This window comes from Anolis carolinensis, chromosome 6 (assembly GCF_035594765.1).
Source record: "Anolis carolinensis isolate JA03-04 chromosome 6, rAnoCar3.1.pri, whole genome shotgun sequence".
NCBI classification, from domain to species: Eukaryota; Metazoa; Chordata; class Lepidosauria; order Squamata; family Dactyloidae; genus Anolis; species Anolis carolinensis.
In genome coordinates, this window is record NC_085846.1 from 53,975,890 (window position 1) to 53,991,008 (window position 15,119).

General features: G+C 42.5%; 1 protein-coding gene across 3 annotated transcripts in view; it reads left to right on the forward strand.

Annotated features, from left to right (window-relative positions):
• The window catches only part of gli3 (GLI family zinc finger 3), a 297,548-nt gene that overhangs the window by 30,961 nt on the left and 251,468 nt on the right, over positions 1-15,119 (forward strand). For all 3 annotated transcript variants that reach the window (XM_008112874.3, XM_008112872.3, XM_008112873.3), the window contains exon 2: positions 6,391-6,553. In XM_008112874.3, the coding sequence (XP_008111081.2) occupies positions 6,430-6,553 (124 nt within the window). In that variant the 5' untranslated portion in view covers positions 6,391-6,429. The remainder of the gene's footprint in view (positions 1-6,390; positions 6,554-15,119) is intronic.

The following is a 15,119-nucleotide window of genomic DNA, read 5'->3' on the forward strand; positions in this document are numbered from 1 at the left end:
CTGTTTTAGCTTTGAGATGTGAATTACACTTCTTTTATAGAAAGATATTTTAAATGTGTATTTGTGGTATTTGTACAGTGTACGAGGAGAGGCGGGTAAGAAATATAATAATAATAATAATAATAACAATAATTACATGCATAAGCAGGATGAAGGAAAACATTGGATGAAACAAATGTAAAAGCAGTGTGCACATTAAAGGTATACTGTGTCATGCAGTATAGCAAAGAACATAAGGACAGATTATGAATATTGTTTATATTCTGCACATAGTATCCTTTCAAAGGAAATGTATAAAAGAGAGAGAGCTAGCATGGTGCAACATTTTAAATATTAGACTTTGACTCTGGAGACCAGGGTTCGAATCCCTGCTCAGGCATGGAAAGCCACTAGATGACCTTGGGCAACTCTCATTCTTTAAGTCTCAGAGAAAGGCAAAGGCCAACCTCCTTTGAACAAACGTTGCCAAGAAACTGTTAGAATGGCCATAAGTGAGAAATAGTTCAGTGCACAACAACAACACAGTATAAAAATATTTTAGGTGTTTTCAGATTCTTGATCCTCAAACTAGACACAAGGAAATAATTCTAGTAAGGTTATTTCTTGGTAGAGTAGGGTTTTATTCTTCATAGATAAAAACACAAACATTTTTCTTCATGTACTCTTTGAATGCACACTAGTGGAGATAACTGCGGCTGCGCAGGCTCCAGCGGAAACTTTTCCAAGCTGAATGGTTTGAATTTTGGCGGTAACCCCCCCCCCCCCCGCAGGGCATAAAAGGCAGTCCTGGGTGCATGCTCTCTAGTTCCTTTTTTTCCCTTTCCCGCTGCAAAGCTCGCTTTGGAACCTTCTTGATGCTGACCACACGTTTCAAGAGGTGCACCGACTGTGCAGCTAAAATCCCAGATTCAGATGGCCACACCAAATGCCTCCCCTATCTGGGAGACGGCCATGTAGTTGGGTCTTGCTGCCATTGCTTGGCCTTCACGGCCCAAGCCAGAAAGAACAGAGCAGCCTGGCTTAAGGTGTTCTTCTACCAAAGATCTCCCATGCCTGAGCCCTTGCCTTCCACCTCGGCTCCACAAAAAGCCAGCTCGATGTCTGCGAGAGCTTCGAAGACCTTGAAAACTTCTAAACTCTCGAAGCCTCCCTGCACGGTAACCACTCCTACAGTATCAACCCGCTTGGGCAGGGTTTGGCCTTCCTCGACTTTTAGCCCGGTGGCTTTGGTGGCATCAGTCTGATCCCATGTAGCGCCACCTCCTTCGATGTCGGCAATGAAGATCGCTTTTAAGAGGGCCCATGAAGAATCATGCAGGCCCAGTCGCATTTCGCAGCTTCCTGCCCAATCCCTCCGACACCGGGGAAGTCCATTAGGGCCCCCTCAAAGCAACCTCCAGCCAAGAAGTGCCTAGTTCAGCAGCCCTCTTCCTTAGCTTCCTCAAAGAAGGGCGTCCCTTCCTCCTCCACCACCTCATCTAGGAGGTCATCACCGATCCAACTGGTGCAACCTCAGAGATCCTCCTCCCAATCCCCGACCCGGCACTTGTCCGAAGGCGAAATTCAGGATTCACCCCACCACTCCACACAGATTGTGGTCCGGGTGTTGATTCCAGAGGCTCGGCCCCAACAACCTCAGGCCTGCCAGGAACTTTTCCTGCCGGTGGTAACTACGAAAAGGAGTAGGCAAACAGCTCGTCTGACTAGAGCCGCTCAAGTCTTGGCTTCAAAATATCCCAGACCTACCTCCTCTTCCCTCCCACCGGCCCTATCTCCTCTAGAGACTGTGCCACCCTCTCCTCTTTGGTCCCCCCAAAGGACCGAGGATGATGAGCAGGACAACGACCCTCCAGAATCCATACACTCTGACTCGGTCTTGTCCTTAGACCTCGATCTTTCGCCGGCTCCAGAGGCCTATGAGGTTGATCTGCCCTCTCCTATGGACAATGTTCGTGCTTTTGCCAACCAGATGGTCCGAATGGCTGACGTTCTGGGCCTGGAAATAAAACAAACTTCAAAAGCTGTTACCGACCCTGTCTTTAAAAGGGTCCAGGCAGAGGCCCCTCCAGCCACACTGCTGCCTTTTCTTCCATATTTGTGGGATGTGATCCAGGCTTCCTGGAAGACCCTGTCGTCCATACCACCGGCTTCGAAGAGGATCAAAGCATGGTACCGAACTGATGACGCTTCCCTCGAATGGCTAAAACACCACCCAGATCCAAATTCAATAGTGGTTAAAGCAGCTCAATCCTCGGGCCCACAGTCCAACACACCGAGCCACTGAGAGGGCAAGCAATTCGACGCTGTCGGTCGAAAAGCTTATTCTGCCGCCCTGCTCCTCTGTAGAATGGCAAACAGAGCCTGCATGGGAGCATCTCAGCAGATACTTTGGGAAGAAGCCCAGCCCTTCTTTGCCAAACTCTCCAATGAGGATCGCACGGTCCTCACGACCTTACAACAAGAGGCGGACTTTTGGCTCACCATCAAATCCAGATGGCAAAACATACATGAAACACACGGTTGCCATTCGTCGCCACTCCTGGCTCAGGTCTTCTGGCCTCTCCTCATCGAGGCAAGTAATAGAATACCTTCCCTTCAACGCTTTGGGACTCTTTAATGCTGGCACGGACAATAAGCTTAATTCCAACCAAGACTTTAAAATCCTGGCGGCCAAGTGTGGCATATAACAATCGCACGCTCAGAGAACACTATGGTACCACCAATGGTTCCATAGGTACTCTCACCAGCCCTTCCAACCACAGAGTTACAGACATACCTCGAGGCTGCTACAATAAAACCAGCAGCCTCAACAACGCTGCCACTAGCAGCCTCCCAAAGACAGGGGCCAAACCCCTTCCACCAATAACCAGGCTCACCGCTGAGTTTAATGTTGTACTCCTTGGTACTCCGCCAGGCCACCATTGCCACCTTCATCACTCCTCCTGGTCTCCAGACTTTGATCTCGCTCCACGACCAGACTCCCCAGTTCCGCGATTGCCTCGTAACTTTGCCAAGTTACGCCTCAGGCCGTTCATCGATGTCTTCAAACTGGCCCAACACCCAAACTCGATCTATCTCACAGTACGGGAGACTGACTCCTCCAAATTTGCATGGGGAGCACACTTAGGTGACCTCACGATTCAGGACCTTTGGTCCCCTTAAGAAAGAGCCCACCAGATAAACTTTCTCAAACTTCTAGCTGTTTACAAGGCTCTCAAAGCCTTTGCCCGCCCCATCACCCACAAGACTGTCCAAGTCCAAACAGACAACATGGTAGCGATGTATTACATCAACAAACAGGGCGGCACCAGATCGAGGAAACTAATGACCCTCTCCACCCGCCTCTGGCTCTGGTACATAGATCACAAAGTGTCCATTCTAGCCCTAAATCTTCCAGGCAAACACAATGACCTCACCGACCCCCACAAGTACTCCCACGAGTGGCAGCTCAACTTGATGACCCTCCACTCCATCTTTGATGAGTGGGGATGGCCAATGATCGACCCCTTTGCGTCCCCTCAAAACGCTCAGGTACCTCGGTACGGGGTGAGACTAATCCCGGGAGCAGCCCCAGGATGCTTAGGAGATGCCTTCCTTCTCAATTGGTTGGCAGAACGCCTCTACACATTTCCTCCAATCCCATTGATACCCAAAGTGATAGAGAGATTACAACTCGCCTCGACGTCGGCAATCCTCATAGCCCCCGCCTGGCCTAGCCAGCCATGGTACCCGTCTCTCCTCCAAATGTCCTCAGGAAACCATCGATGCCTGCCACTCCTACCTCACCTCTTCACCAGACAGGAGGGACAACTTCTCCATCCCGACGTTCACTCTCTTCACCTCTCAGCATGGAATGTCTTAATGTAGCTGCTTTCCACCCTAACCTACAAAAAATCCTTTGGGCGGCCCATAAACTCTCCATAACAAGGACTTATTCCTACACGATTTCTCGGTTCTTTACCTTTCTTCGGTCCCAAAATGTCACCACTTTCCCGCCCTCGGTACCGACAGCTCGACTTCTTACTTACCTTAGCTGACGAAGAACTATCCTTGGCCTCCATGAAGTCTTACCTGGCTGCGTTATCGTGGGCCTTCCAGCAGCATAACCACCCATCCCTCTTCTCCCACCACTTAATAAAGACATTTCTAAAAGGATACACCAACTTGCATCCGCCAGTCCAACTGCCGATGCTGGGATGGAGCCTCGAGCTCGTCCTCACCCAGCTCACCGCTTCGCCATTTGAACTGCTAGCGTTCCTTTCTTGGAAAGTGACCTTCCTCGTTGCCATCACCTCAGCCCGTAGGGCATCGGAGTTGACAGCCCTCAGGGTTGATGAACCCTACCTCCGTTTCCACCATGGCTGAGCGGTCCTCAGGACGGAAATTACCTTCTTATCTAAGGTGGTCTCCACGTTCCACGTAAACCAGGACATCGTCCTCCCTTCCTTCTTTCAGAGTCCATCGTCTCTTTTGGAGAAAAGGCTGCACCTCCTTGATGTTAGGAGGGCTCTCCTCTTTTACAGAGACAGATCTAGAAACACCGGAAAGACCCAGAGTCTTTGTGTCCTATGCTTCAGACAAGATGGGGAACCCAATCTCATCCCAAAGACTTTCTCATTGGATTGCTTCAGCGATGGAGCTCTCATACCAGCTCGCTCGCCCCCCCCCCCCCCCAACCTCCCTTGGTCCAACCTTGGTCAACACGGGCTGTGGCAACATCAACAGCATTTCTGAGGGGGATTCCTCTGGACTCCATTTGCAAGGCTGCTATGTGGTCAACTCCCTTGACTTTTGTCTCCCACTACAGGATAGACTCTAGAGCCAATAGAGATTCTGCCTTTGGCAGATCAGTCCTCTCCTCCTGCCTTGCCTGACCATACTCTCTTTTTCTCCACTACTAAAAGAAAAGCCAGAGACTCAGATTTCAAAGGTCCAACATGTTTATTGTTTATTGTTAAAAAAAGAAAAGAAAGTGGAGAGAGCAAGACTTTTCCCCTTTCTCGTTGTTCACTTCCATAAGGTGTGCCTCCCAGGTGGTCATACATCTTCTACCTTCTCGGAGATGCTGTTCACACCCTCCTGTTGCTGAGACCCTCATGAGTGTTATTAGACACTCCCTCCCTACCTGGTACCAGGTGGCCACGGTACCTAGGTCACTACCTCTTGAAAATATGTACGTTGCACTTGGCCACTAATGTGGGCTCTTGTTTTGCACTTCTACTGTTTTGATATGTGCCTTAATAAATCATATGTTTGGACACTAAACTCGTTGTCGGGTTTGCTATGTCCCACTAGCCTGGACTTTAGCTTGCTAGTCTCCACTATTGTGCATTCACAGAGTACATGTAGAAAAAGGACAGGTTGCTTGCCTGTAACCATGTTTCTTCGAGTGGTACTCTGTGAATTCACACAACTCTGCCCATTCTCCCCTCTTGAAAACCTCTCCCTTTCTTGTTGCCTTTGCGGTGCAGGAACCGGAGAGCATGTACCCAGGGCTACCTTTTATGCCCTGCAGGGAGGGGGGAAGGGCTACCGTCAAAATTCAAAACATTCAGCTTGGAAGAGTTTCCGTTGGAGCCTGCTCAGGCGCAGTTATATCCACTAGTGTGAATTCACAGAGTACCACTCAAAGAAACATGGTTACAGGTAAGCAATCTGCCCTTATGAACCTTTGGGGAGGAAAGAATCCACCCTACTTGGAAGTCACACCTTTGTGTTTAAATTACTTATTTGTTCATGTTCCATTAACTTTTACTATAGGAATTAGCACAGAGTCCTAGAAAGGTAACTTAGTGTTGTGGATGCAGAACAAGATGTGAGCAGAGTTTTTAATCTCTGACTAGTTATCTGATGGTTTAAAGCAGTGTTTCCCAAACTCTGGTCTTGGACTTCATCTGGGAACTGAAATGCACAACACATAGAAGACCTGAGTTTGGGAATCACTAGACTAAAGCATTTGTCTTTGATTCATGGGCCAGAACTTTCTACAGAGATCTTAAAATGGCTAACAATAGCAGTATTACTGCCATATGGCTATGACGTAAATAAATTTAGAATTGCTTTTCTCATCCACAGTGTGTATTTGGGTTGGTATTAAGACAAGGTAGAAGCAAAACAAGTAAATAAAATAAATAAATCAAATTAACTTTGTTAACACTTCATGCTGGCCTCACTCTTCAACTATCTCATTGGCTGTTTGTTCTTAGCTGTTTTGAGGGGCATGCAGTGAAAAATTACAAATTGTTTTGTTTGGCTTTGTGAGATGGCTTATGGATTTGTCATGAAAATGTGGAGTATATTTTTCTTTGAGTGAGAAATGTGGCAGAGTTTTTTTTTTCTGGGTTCCCTCCACCTATCTTTTAAAAAAATGTTTATGCCTCTTTTCTTCAGATATTAGTGTGGAGAGAGCTGAAGTAATGAGAAGTCATCATGGAAGCCCAGTCCCATAGCTCTACTGCGGGTGAGAAGAAAAAAGTTGAGAATCCCATAGTGAAATGCTCAACTCGAACAGATGTCAGTGAGAAGGCTGTTGCCTCTAGCACAACATCCAATGGTGAGTAACAGCAGGGATTTACTAGCAGCCAGACCTGCAGTAATTTTATGTGTACTGCATTCCATGTGAATTGAGCTTTTGCACCTGGATTCAATGTGGTTGTAGCACAAAAGCTAAAGCTAACAAGCAAGTTTGTATGGACAGGGAAGGGAAGAGAGAATGTTTGTAAGTAATACAGTATAATAATTTATTTGGCATGAAAAATTATCTTTGTCTTCCAAATTATCTAAATTAAATTGTGAATATTGATGTAATTTATTATGGGAAGTTCTTATGGCATTTTGGAAAATTACATTGTGTTATAGAAATGGTTTACTCCACTCAGATAATTGGCTAGTATGAAAGAAACAAAAGTGGCATTGTTAGGAATTAACGTCAAGGTTTTCTTTTCTTTTATTAAAGTACATAAACTTGTCAATTGTAAATATCCTCTGTTCAGGATGTATTTTCCCCAGAGTTCTTTAACCACAAGAGACAAAACAGTTTATTTACAAAGAAAACATGTTTATATTTAGAAATCTGAATATATAGTTTGCAGAAATATACGCAGGTCAATTCAGCATACATTTGCATTCTTAGTAATTTAATATACACACTACCTAGGCTTTCTCCTCTTAATTTCAGTTTCTGATTTAGTTTAGAAAGACTAAGAGAATTGTTTAAATCGATTTGCAGTAATAGAGCCACTTTTCCTTTAGAAAGTAGCTGAAGAGCATAAGCCTATGACTTTTGTTTGATGTAGTCAGAAATCTTTTTGGAATATATGTACCATTTTTCACCAAAAGGGAAAATGTGCAGTTGGCTCTTCTCTATTTCGGTCACATTTATGCATTTTATTCCAGTCCGTAAAGGATGTTACATGCCCTCTGTCATTTGAAAACAACCTTTCTTCATTTTCCCCTATACTACTACTAGTACTACCCTGTTTCCCCTAAAATAAGACATCCCCAGAAAATAAGACCTAGTAGAGGTTTTGTTGAATTGCTAAATATAAGGCCTCTCCTGAAAGTAAGACCTAGCAAAGTTTTTGTTCGGAAGCATGCCCGCCGAATAGAACACCTGAGCATGCAAGATCGGTAAATGTACGTACCAGAGTGTTGTACATGGAAATAATGGTAATACAGTAGAGTCTAACTTATCCAAGCCTCGCTTATCCAAGCTTCTGGATAATCCAAGCCATTTTTGTAGTCAATGTTTTCAATATATCATGATATTTTAGTGCTAAATTCGTAAATACAGTAATTACAACATAACATTACTGCGTATTGAACTACTTTTTCTGACAAATTTGTTGTATAACACGATGTTTTGGTGCTTAATTTGTAAAATCATAACCTAATTTGATGTTTAATAGGCTTTTCCTTAATCCCTCCTTATTATCCAAGATATTCGCTTATCCAAGCTTCTGCCGGCCTGTTTAGCTTGGATAAGTGAGACTCTACTGTAACAAGAAATTCTTGATAGGATTCACAGTTTGTCTGGTTATGCTGGTTTGTAATGACAACTACTGTACAGTATATAATAAATGTTCATTTTTTTTGTTCAACAATAAATGTGAATTCTTCTTCATGGAAAAATAAGACATCCCTTGAAAATAAGACCTAGAGCATCTTTGGGAGCAAAAATTAATATAAGACACTGTCTTATTTTCAGGGAAACATGGTATGTCCCTCCCTTCTCCTCCTTTCTTTCTTTATTAAATACTAGCTGTGCCCGGCCACGCATTGCTGTGGCGAAGTATAGTGGTATGGGGAATAAAGTATTGAGGAATTGGTGGTAGTTAAGGTAAAGGGTAAACGTTTTCCCCTGACGTTAAGTCCAGTCATGTCTGACTCTGGGGGTTGGTGCTCATCTCCATTTCTAAGCCGAAGAGCCGGCGTTGTCCGTAGACTCCTCCAAGGTCATGTGGGATGACTGCATGGAGCGGCGTTACCTTCCTGCCGAAGCAGTACCTATTGATGCACTCACATTTGCATGTTTTTGAACTTCTGGGTTGGCAGAAGCTGGGGCTAACAGTGGGGGCTCTCTCCGCTCCCCCAATTCAAACTTCGGAAGTTCGGTCCAGAAGTTCAGCAGCTCAGCGCTTTAACATGCTGTGCCATCAGGGGATATTATTTCCTAAAGGTTGTGAATATACAATATTTCTGATTGGTTTTTTTTCTGTTGGAGGCAAGTATGAATGCTGCAATTAGGAAAAATGATTAGGATGTAATGACCTTGCAGCTTTAAAGCCTATCTGTTTCCTCCCTGAGTGAATTTTTTGTTGGGAGGTGTTAGCTGGCCCTGATTCTTTCCTGTCTGGAATTCCCTTGTTTTCAGAGTGGTGTCTTTTGCGATATTTTATGTGCTTCTACTGTCTGTGGCACTGAGAAAATGCCAGACTTTGATGATGGGAATACTTTGTTGGGCGGTGTTAGCTGGCCCTGATTGTTTCCTGTGTGGAATTCCCCTGTTTATTTACTGTCCTGGTTTTAGAGATTATATTGTTCTACATTATTCTATCCCAGTAATTATTTCATATTAAAGTAGAATCTCACTCATCCAACATTCACTTATACAATGTTCTGGATTATCCAACACAGTCTGCCTTTTCATAATCAATATTTTTGTAGTCAGTGTTTTAAATTCATTGTGATATTTTAGTGGTAAATTTGTAAATACAGTACAGTAGAGTCTCACTTATCCAACATAAACGGGCTGGCAGAATGTTGGATAAGCAAATATGTTGGATAATAAGGAGGCATTAAGGAAAAGCCTATTAAACATCAAATTAGGTTATGATTTTACAAATGAAGCACCAAAATATCATGTTAGACAACAAATTTGGCAGAAAACGTAGTTCAATGCACAGTAATGCTATGTAGTAATTACTGTATTTATGAATTTAGCACCAAAATATGATATATTGAAAACATTGACTACAAAAATGCATTGGATAATCCAGAACATTGGATAAGCGAGTGTTGGATAAGTGAGACTCTACTGTAATTACTACATAGCATTACTGCACGTGGAACTACCTTTTCTGTCAAATTTGTTGTATAATATGATGTTTTGGTGCTTAATTTGTTTAACGATGACCTAATTTGATGTTTAATCGGCTTTTCCTGAATCCCTTCTTATTATCCAACATATTCACTTATCCTGCCGGCCTGTTTATGTTGGATAAGTGAGGCTCTACTGTTTATTGATAATCTTATATTATCTGCTTAGAACTGGATTATATGAGGACCCTTCTTCACAGTTGTATAAAATGCACACTGAAGTGGATTATATGGCAGTATGGAGTCAAGATAATGCAGTGCAAAGCAGATAATATAAGATTATAAATGGGTTATATAGCTGTGTGGAAGGGCCTTGAGTCTACACTGTCATATAATCCAGTGCAAATTAGATAGCCTAAGTCTGCCTGTCCCCTAACTGAACCCTGGCTGTCCCTTGGCTTGCTAGGAGTTGGTTGCTAGAAGACGAAGTGGGCAGAGATTAGCCCTCTAAACTGGCAGCAATTGGATAAAAAAAATTATTGCTCTCCCTCTAATTAGGACTTTGTTTTTCTTTTCTTTTTGTTGTATCAACCTGGAGGCATGGATGATGGGTTGTGTTGTCAAATTTCGAGGTTGCGGGGCCTGTACTTTTGTTGTTTTGTGAGTCGCCGTGATGCCATCACTCTTTTATATATATAGATATAAGAGTTGGAATCTGCTGACTGATACAAAATATGCAGTTTTAACATTAATGGTTAGAACAAGAGTAAGTTATGTCTTAGTCCCGTTGAAATCAATGGACAAGTTAGTGATTGCTGACTCCAGTCACACTGATTTTGTTCAGACTAAATATGACTAACTTAAACTGAACATAACTATGCATGATTTAACTAGACAGTACTGGAGACTTCCTGGACAAACTGTGCACAAATGTTTGAATTTAAGAAAAGGTATAGTACATAGATAGGAGCCCCAATGGCGAAGTGTGTTAAAGCGCTGAGCTGCTGAACTTGCAGACTGAAAGGTCCCAGGTTCAAATCCCGGGAGCGGAGTGAGCGCCGCTGTTAGCTCCAGCTTCTGCCAACCTAGCAGTTTGAAAACATGCAAACGTGAGTAGATTAATAGGTACTGCTCCGGCGGGAAGGTAACAGCGCTCCATGCAGTCATGCCGGCCACATGACCTTGGAGATGTCTACGGACAACGCTGGCTCTTCGGCTTAGAAATGGAGATGAGCACCAACCTCCAGAGTCAGACATGACTGGACTTAATGTCAGGGGAAAACATTTACCTTTACCTATAGTACATAGATATATTTGAATAGATTAACGGTATACTTTAGTTGTTAAACAATGCAATAAACCTTAAGCAGGGAAGGAGAAGGATTCCGCTCTAGTCAACCCAGTTGATGAAAGAAAACAATCATGAATGGATGCATTTTGGAAGACCCATTGAAGTGGTCTCTGGAAAATTCCAGATTTTTTTTCTACTTATGCAATGCTTACTTGAACTGATTGTTTCATTTCACATGTGCTTATCTTTTGTCCTGTTGCTCTTGTGTTTTGTGATGCAGGAACCTATCCCTAATTTTTTCATGTTACTTTCTGCCTTATGGTGTACCTGTACAAAACATAATTTAATTATAAAAATAATAATTTTAAAAGTACCTAAAACATGATAATACTGATGATGTATTTATTGTATATTTGTTTTTAAAAATAGTTAAAAGCTATTTCAAATATGTGTGTGTGTGTATGTGTGTGTGCGTGCCTGTCTGCATCAAGGGATTCCAATGCTTTTCTACTTGGTCCCTCTGATTCAGACAAATGCATTATCTGTGCCTGTGCAGTGTATTATTTGGAAACTTTTAGAGCAATTATCTTGAGTTTTTTGGTAGTAACTCTGCCCACACTTTCGTACCACATACCCCTGCTTCTCTTCTAAACCCTGAGTTTCTTGTTATCTGTCATTGCAGTGCATCACATGAATTGTTCTGAATCTTATTTACTTCCAACTTTTCTTGAATCCCAGATGTTTTTTCCAGTTTGATATTTCATTATGACATTAATTTGGTTTTCTGGTTTTTGACCTTCTATAGTTAGATTGGTATGCTACAGAAGGGTTAAACATATCCACACTTTTAGAGCATTAGATGGAATGGGCAGTGTATCACAGGTCTCAGAGATTAACTGAAAAACACTTGTTAACCAAGCAGCCTCTGAGATCTTAAGATATAAAACCCTTAGTGTTTTGGCTCTTTTGCAATGAACAACGTTGTTATCTGATTTGAGTCCAATGCCCATTTATTCCTGATTTGACTGTTGCTTTATCTACTTTACTTCAAGGAAACTAAGCTTCTGATTATGTGGCTAAGGTTATGACAGTTGGTCCCTAGCCTTTTATGTGGACAGAACTATTGGATTACATATTTTTCAGAAGCTCTTTGCTATTCAAAGAAAAGGGGAGTGGCAGTTTCTTCACAGCTGGTGGTTTTGACCCGCAGTTGGGTTTATGAACTGGCCAAAAAGGAGCCTCCAGTTTGTGTACATAGCCATGGTATGAAGGCAATTAGTACGTTAGCTTCATTTCTCAAAGTTGTGTCACTTGAAGTCTGTAGAGCAGCTTTGTGGTTACTGCTTTTGATATTCATCCCTCATGCATGGTTCTGAGATGATACCAGTTTTGGAAGAACAGTGCCATTTTGCTACTTAGCATGACATTCTCTCCCCCTGGATTCGTAGCTTGCTAAACTCCCATTTGTGTAAATCACAAAGATCATAAATAAGGACAGATTGCATATATGTGCCTTGAGTTCTTTCAATGAACTCTGTGTATTTAAACAATCCTGCCCATTTTCCCTCATGCTCTGTTTCTCCTTAGTTTTTGGATGCTGCTGCTCCAGTGTCAATGGAACTGAGAGATTAAGCAGGCAGAGAGGGCATGAGGCAACTACGTGTGGGAGGGGTTGGCATCAAAACCCTGCTCAGGCACAGATAATCAATTTGTGTGATTTCCCAGGTAATTACATGAAGAGCTACAGTTAAAAATATGCAGTATCTTTTTTAAAAAAAATAATAATGCATCTCGAAAAGGAATAGGGAAAACTTGAATACATGATGGATTGGCTGCAATACTAAAGGAGACTGGAAAAATGTCACATAGGTGTGCCTCTAGGAAGGCACATTTTAGAACTTGAAAGATACACATACCTCATTGGGGATGCAGTAGTCTAGTGTAAATACTCTTGACGGTATTGTGCATCTGTGAACTGAAGTCTTGTGGATTGCAGATTGTGCTAATAACTGCAAATTGTATTTTGAACTTCGTTAATTTCATATCATAGGGAACAAGAACGGTTTCATATGTATGCCATATTAATCATTTGTATAATTATGGCAGTCCTTAAAACCAAATACCATATATACTTGAGTATAAGCCGACCCAAATATAAGCTGAGGCACCTAATTTTACCACAAAAAACTGGGGAAACTTATTGACTCGAGTATAAGCTGGGGATAGGAAATTCAGCAGCTACTGGTAAATTTCAAAAATAAAAATAGATACCAATAAAATTACATTAACTGAGTCATCAGTAAATTAATGTTTTTGAATATTTACCATATTTTAAAGAAAGACAGTAAACTAGCTCTGTAAGTAGGAAAGGAGGGCCAACAAAAACAATATGGTATCAACAATAACTTAATAATGATAATAATTATACTAATAATAATTTGTTTGTACTAATATTAGTAATAGTAAGAAAGTTGGAAGGGACCTCTAAGGACCATCTAGTCTAACCTCCTTTATTTATTTATTTATTTATTTATTTACAGTATTTATATTCTGCCCTTCTCACCCCGGAAGGGGACTCAGGGCGGATGACAATGTACATATACTGGCAAACATTCAATGCCATTGCACATATGACACACACAGACTTTATTCTGCCTTCATGCAGGGAAAGCACAATCAAAGCAACTCCAAGAGATGGCCATCCAGCCTTAGTAATATTAATATTAGTAATAGTAAGAGAGTTGGAAGGGACCTCTAGGGATCATCTAGAACAAGGACCTTCTGCCTTCCTCCTTCCCTTCTCCCTTCCTTCCTTCCTTCCTTCCTTCCTTCCTTCCTTCCTTCCTTCCTTCCTTCCTTCTTACTTCTTTCCTCCCTCCCTCCATCCTCTTCCTCAACCCTTTCCTACCTTCTTCCTTTCCTCCCTCCATCCCTCTGTTTCTCACCCCTTCTTTCCTCCTTCCTTTCTCGCTTCTTTAGTTCCTTTCCTGGCCCCGGTGACGTGATGGAGTGCCTGCTGCCTTCCTGTCTTCTGGACTTCCACTGCAAGCATCACTGGTGCCTGACGCTCGCTAGTGGTAGAAACCTGGCAGACAGGCAGCAAGTAGAGAGCCACAAAAAAAGGAGAAAGGAAGCCCCACACACGACAAGACAGGCATGGAGGGAGGTGTGCATGGAAAGGAGAAAGGAAGGCCCTCCATTTCTCCTTCTATCTCAGCGCGCACAACCTCTCTGGTCTCACATGGCATCCCTGCTGGGTTGCTGCATGGAGAGCAGAGGGTGCTTGCATGGTGATAGAAGGGGAAATGGAGGCGCGCGCCTCCCTCCATGCTTGTCTTGCCGTACGTGGACCTCCCTTTCTCCTTTCCGCAGCAGTCTCGCAGCGGACAAGGAGACAGTGGAGGTGAAGACAAGGCCGGGCGGCGAAAGATTGGGTGATAGCAGAGGGGGAATTTCTCAGCCCCTAAAAAGGGCTGAAAAACTCAGCTCATATTCGAGTATATACGGAAGTCTTTATTAATCTAGATGTATTAGTGCTGCTGACTGTAAATGTCTACTCTTTTGAGTGTGCTCACTTGAATTTCTTTTATATAAATTATATTTATTTTGTGGCAAGTGGTTGCAACCGGAGCTCTGTATATGCTGTGGACATAAGAAGTTCCACTAAGATTTTCTCACTTTCTGTAGTCAACATTGTGGGGCTGCCTTACTTGCTCATGCCTTCATGTTTTTAGTGTGGTCATTTAGAATGTTGTTTTTGAGATCTTTTACTGTTATATTTTAATTACATATTCATGGTTGCATAGGGAATGCTAGGAAAGTGCCAGATGTATATGAATATTGCTAAATAATTATTAACATTTACAGATTGTTAGTACTTAAAAATATTTCACACACATTTCAGCAATCCATGTAATAACTTTTTAAGGTCAATCAGTTAAAAGTCACAGATGTGGGTGAAATAACATGGCCTGCACATGACGATGGAAGTATGGTGAAATAGGACTGGAGAAGACACAGTTTAAGTGTTGTATTTCAGCAGCATGTCTTCAGAAAAAAATAATGCAATAAAGCTGAACCTAGAGAAAATAGAATTCTGTTGTACTGTAGGTGTGTATTCTTAGTTACAACATTTGAGGTAAACATCTGCTTCCAGAAACACTTACTGATCATGTGTAAAGAGCAAAAGAGAATTAAAAGGATAAAGCATCACCAGCTTCCCCTTTCTGTTGAAAAAGCATAGATAGATTGCCACTAGAATGAAAATCAAGAAAACTGGAGGATACTGAAA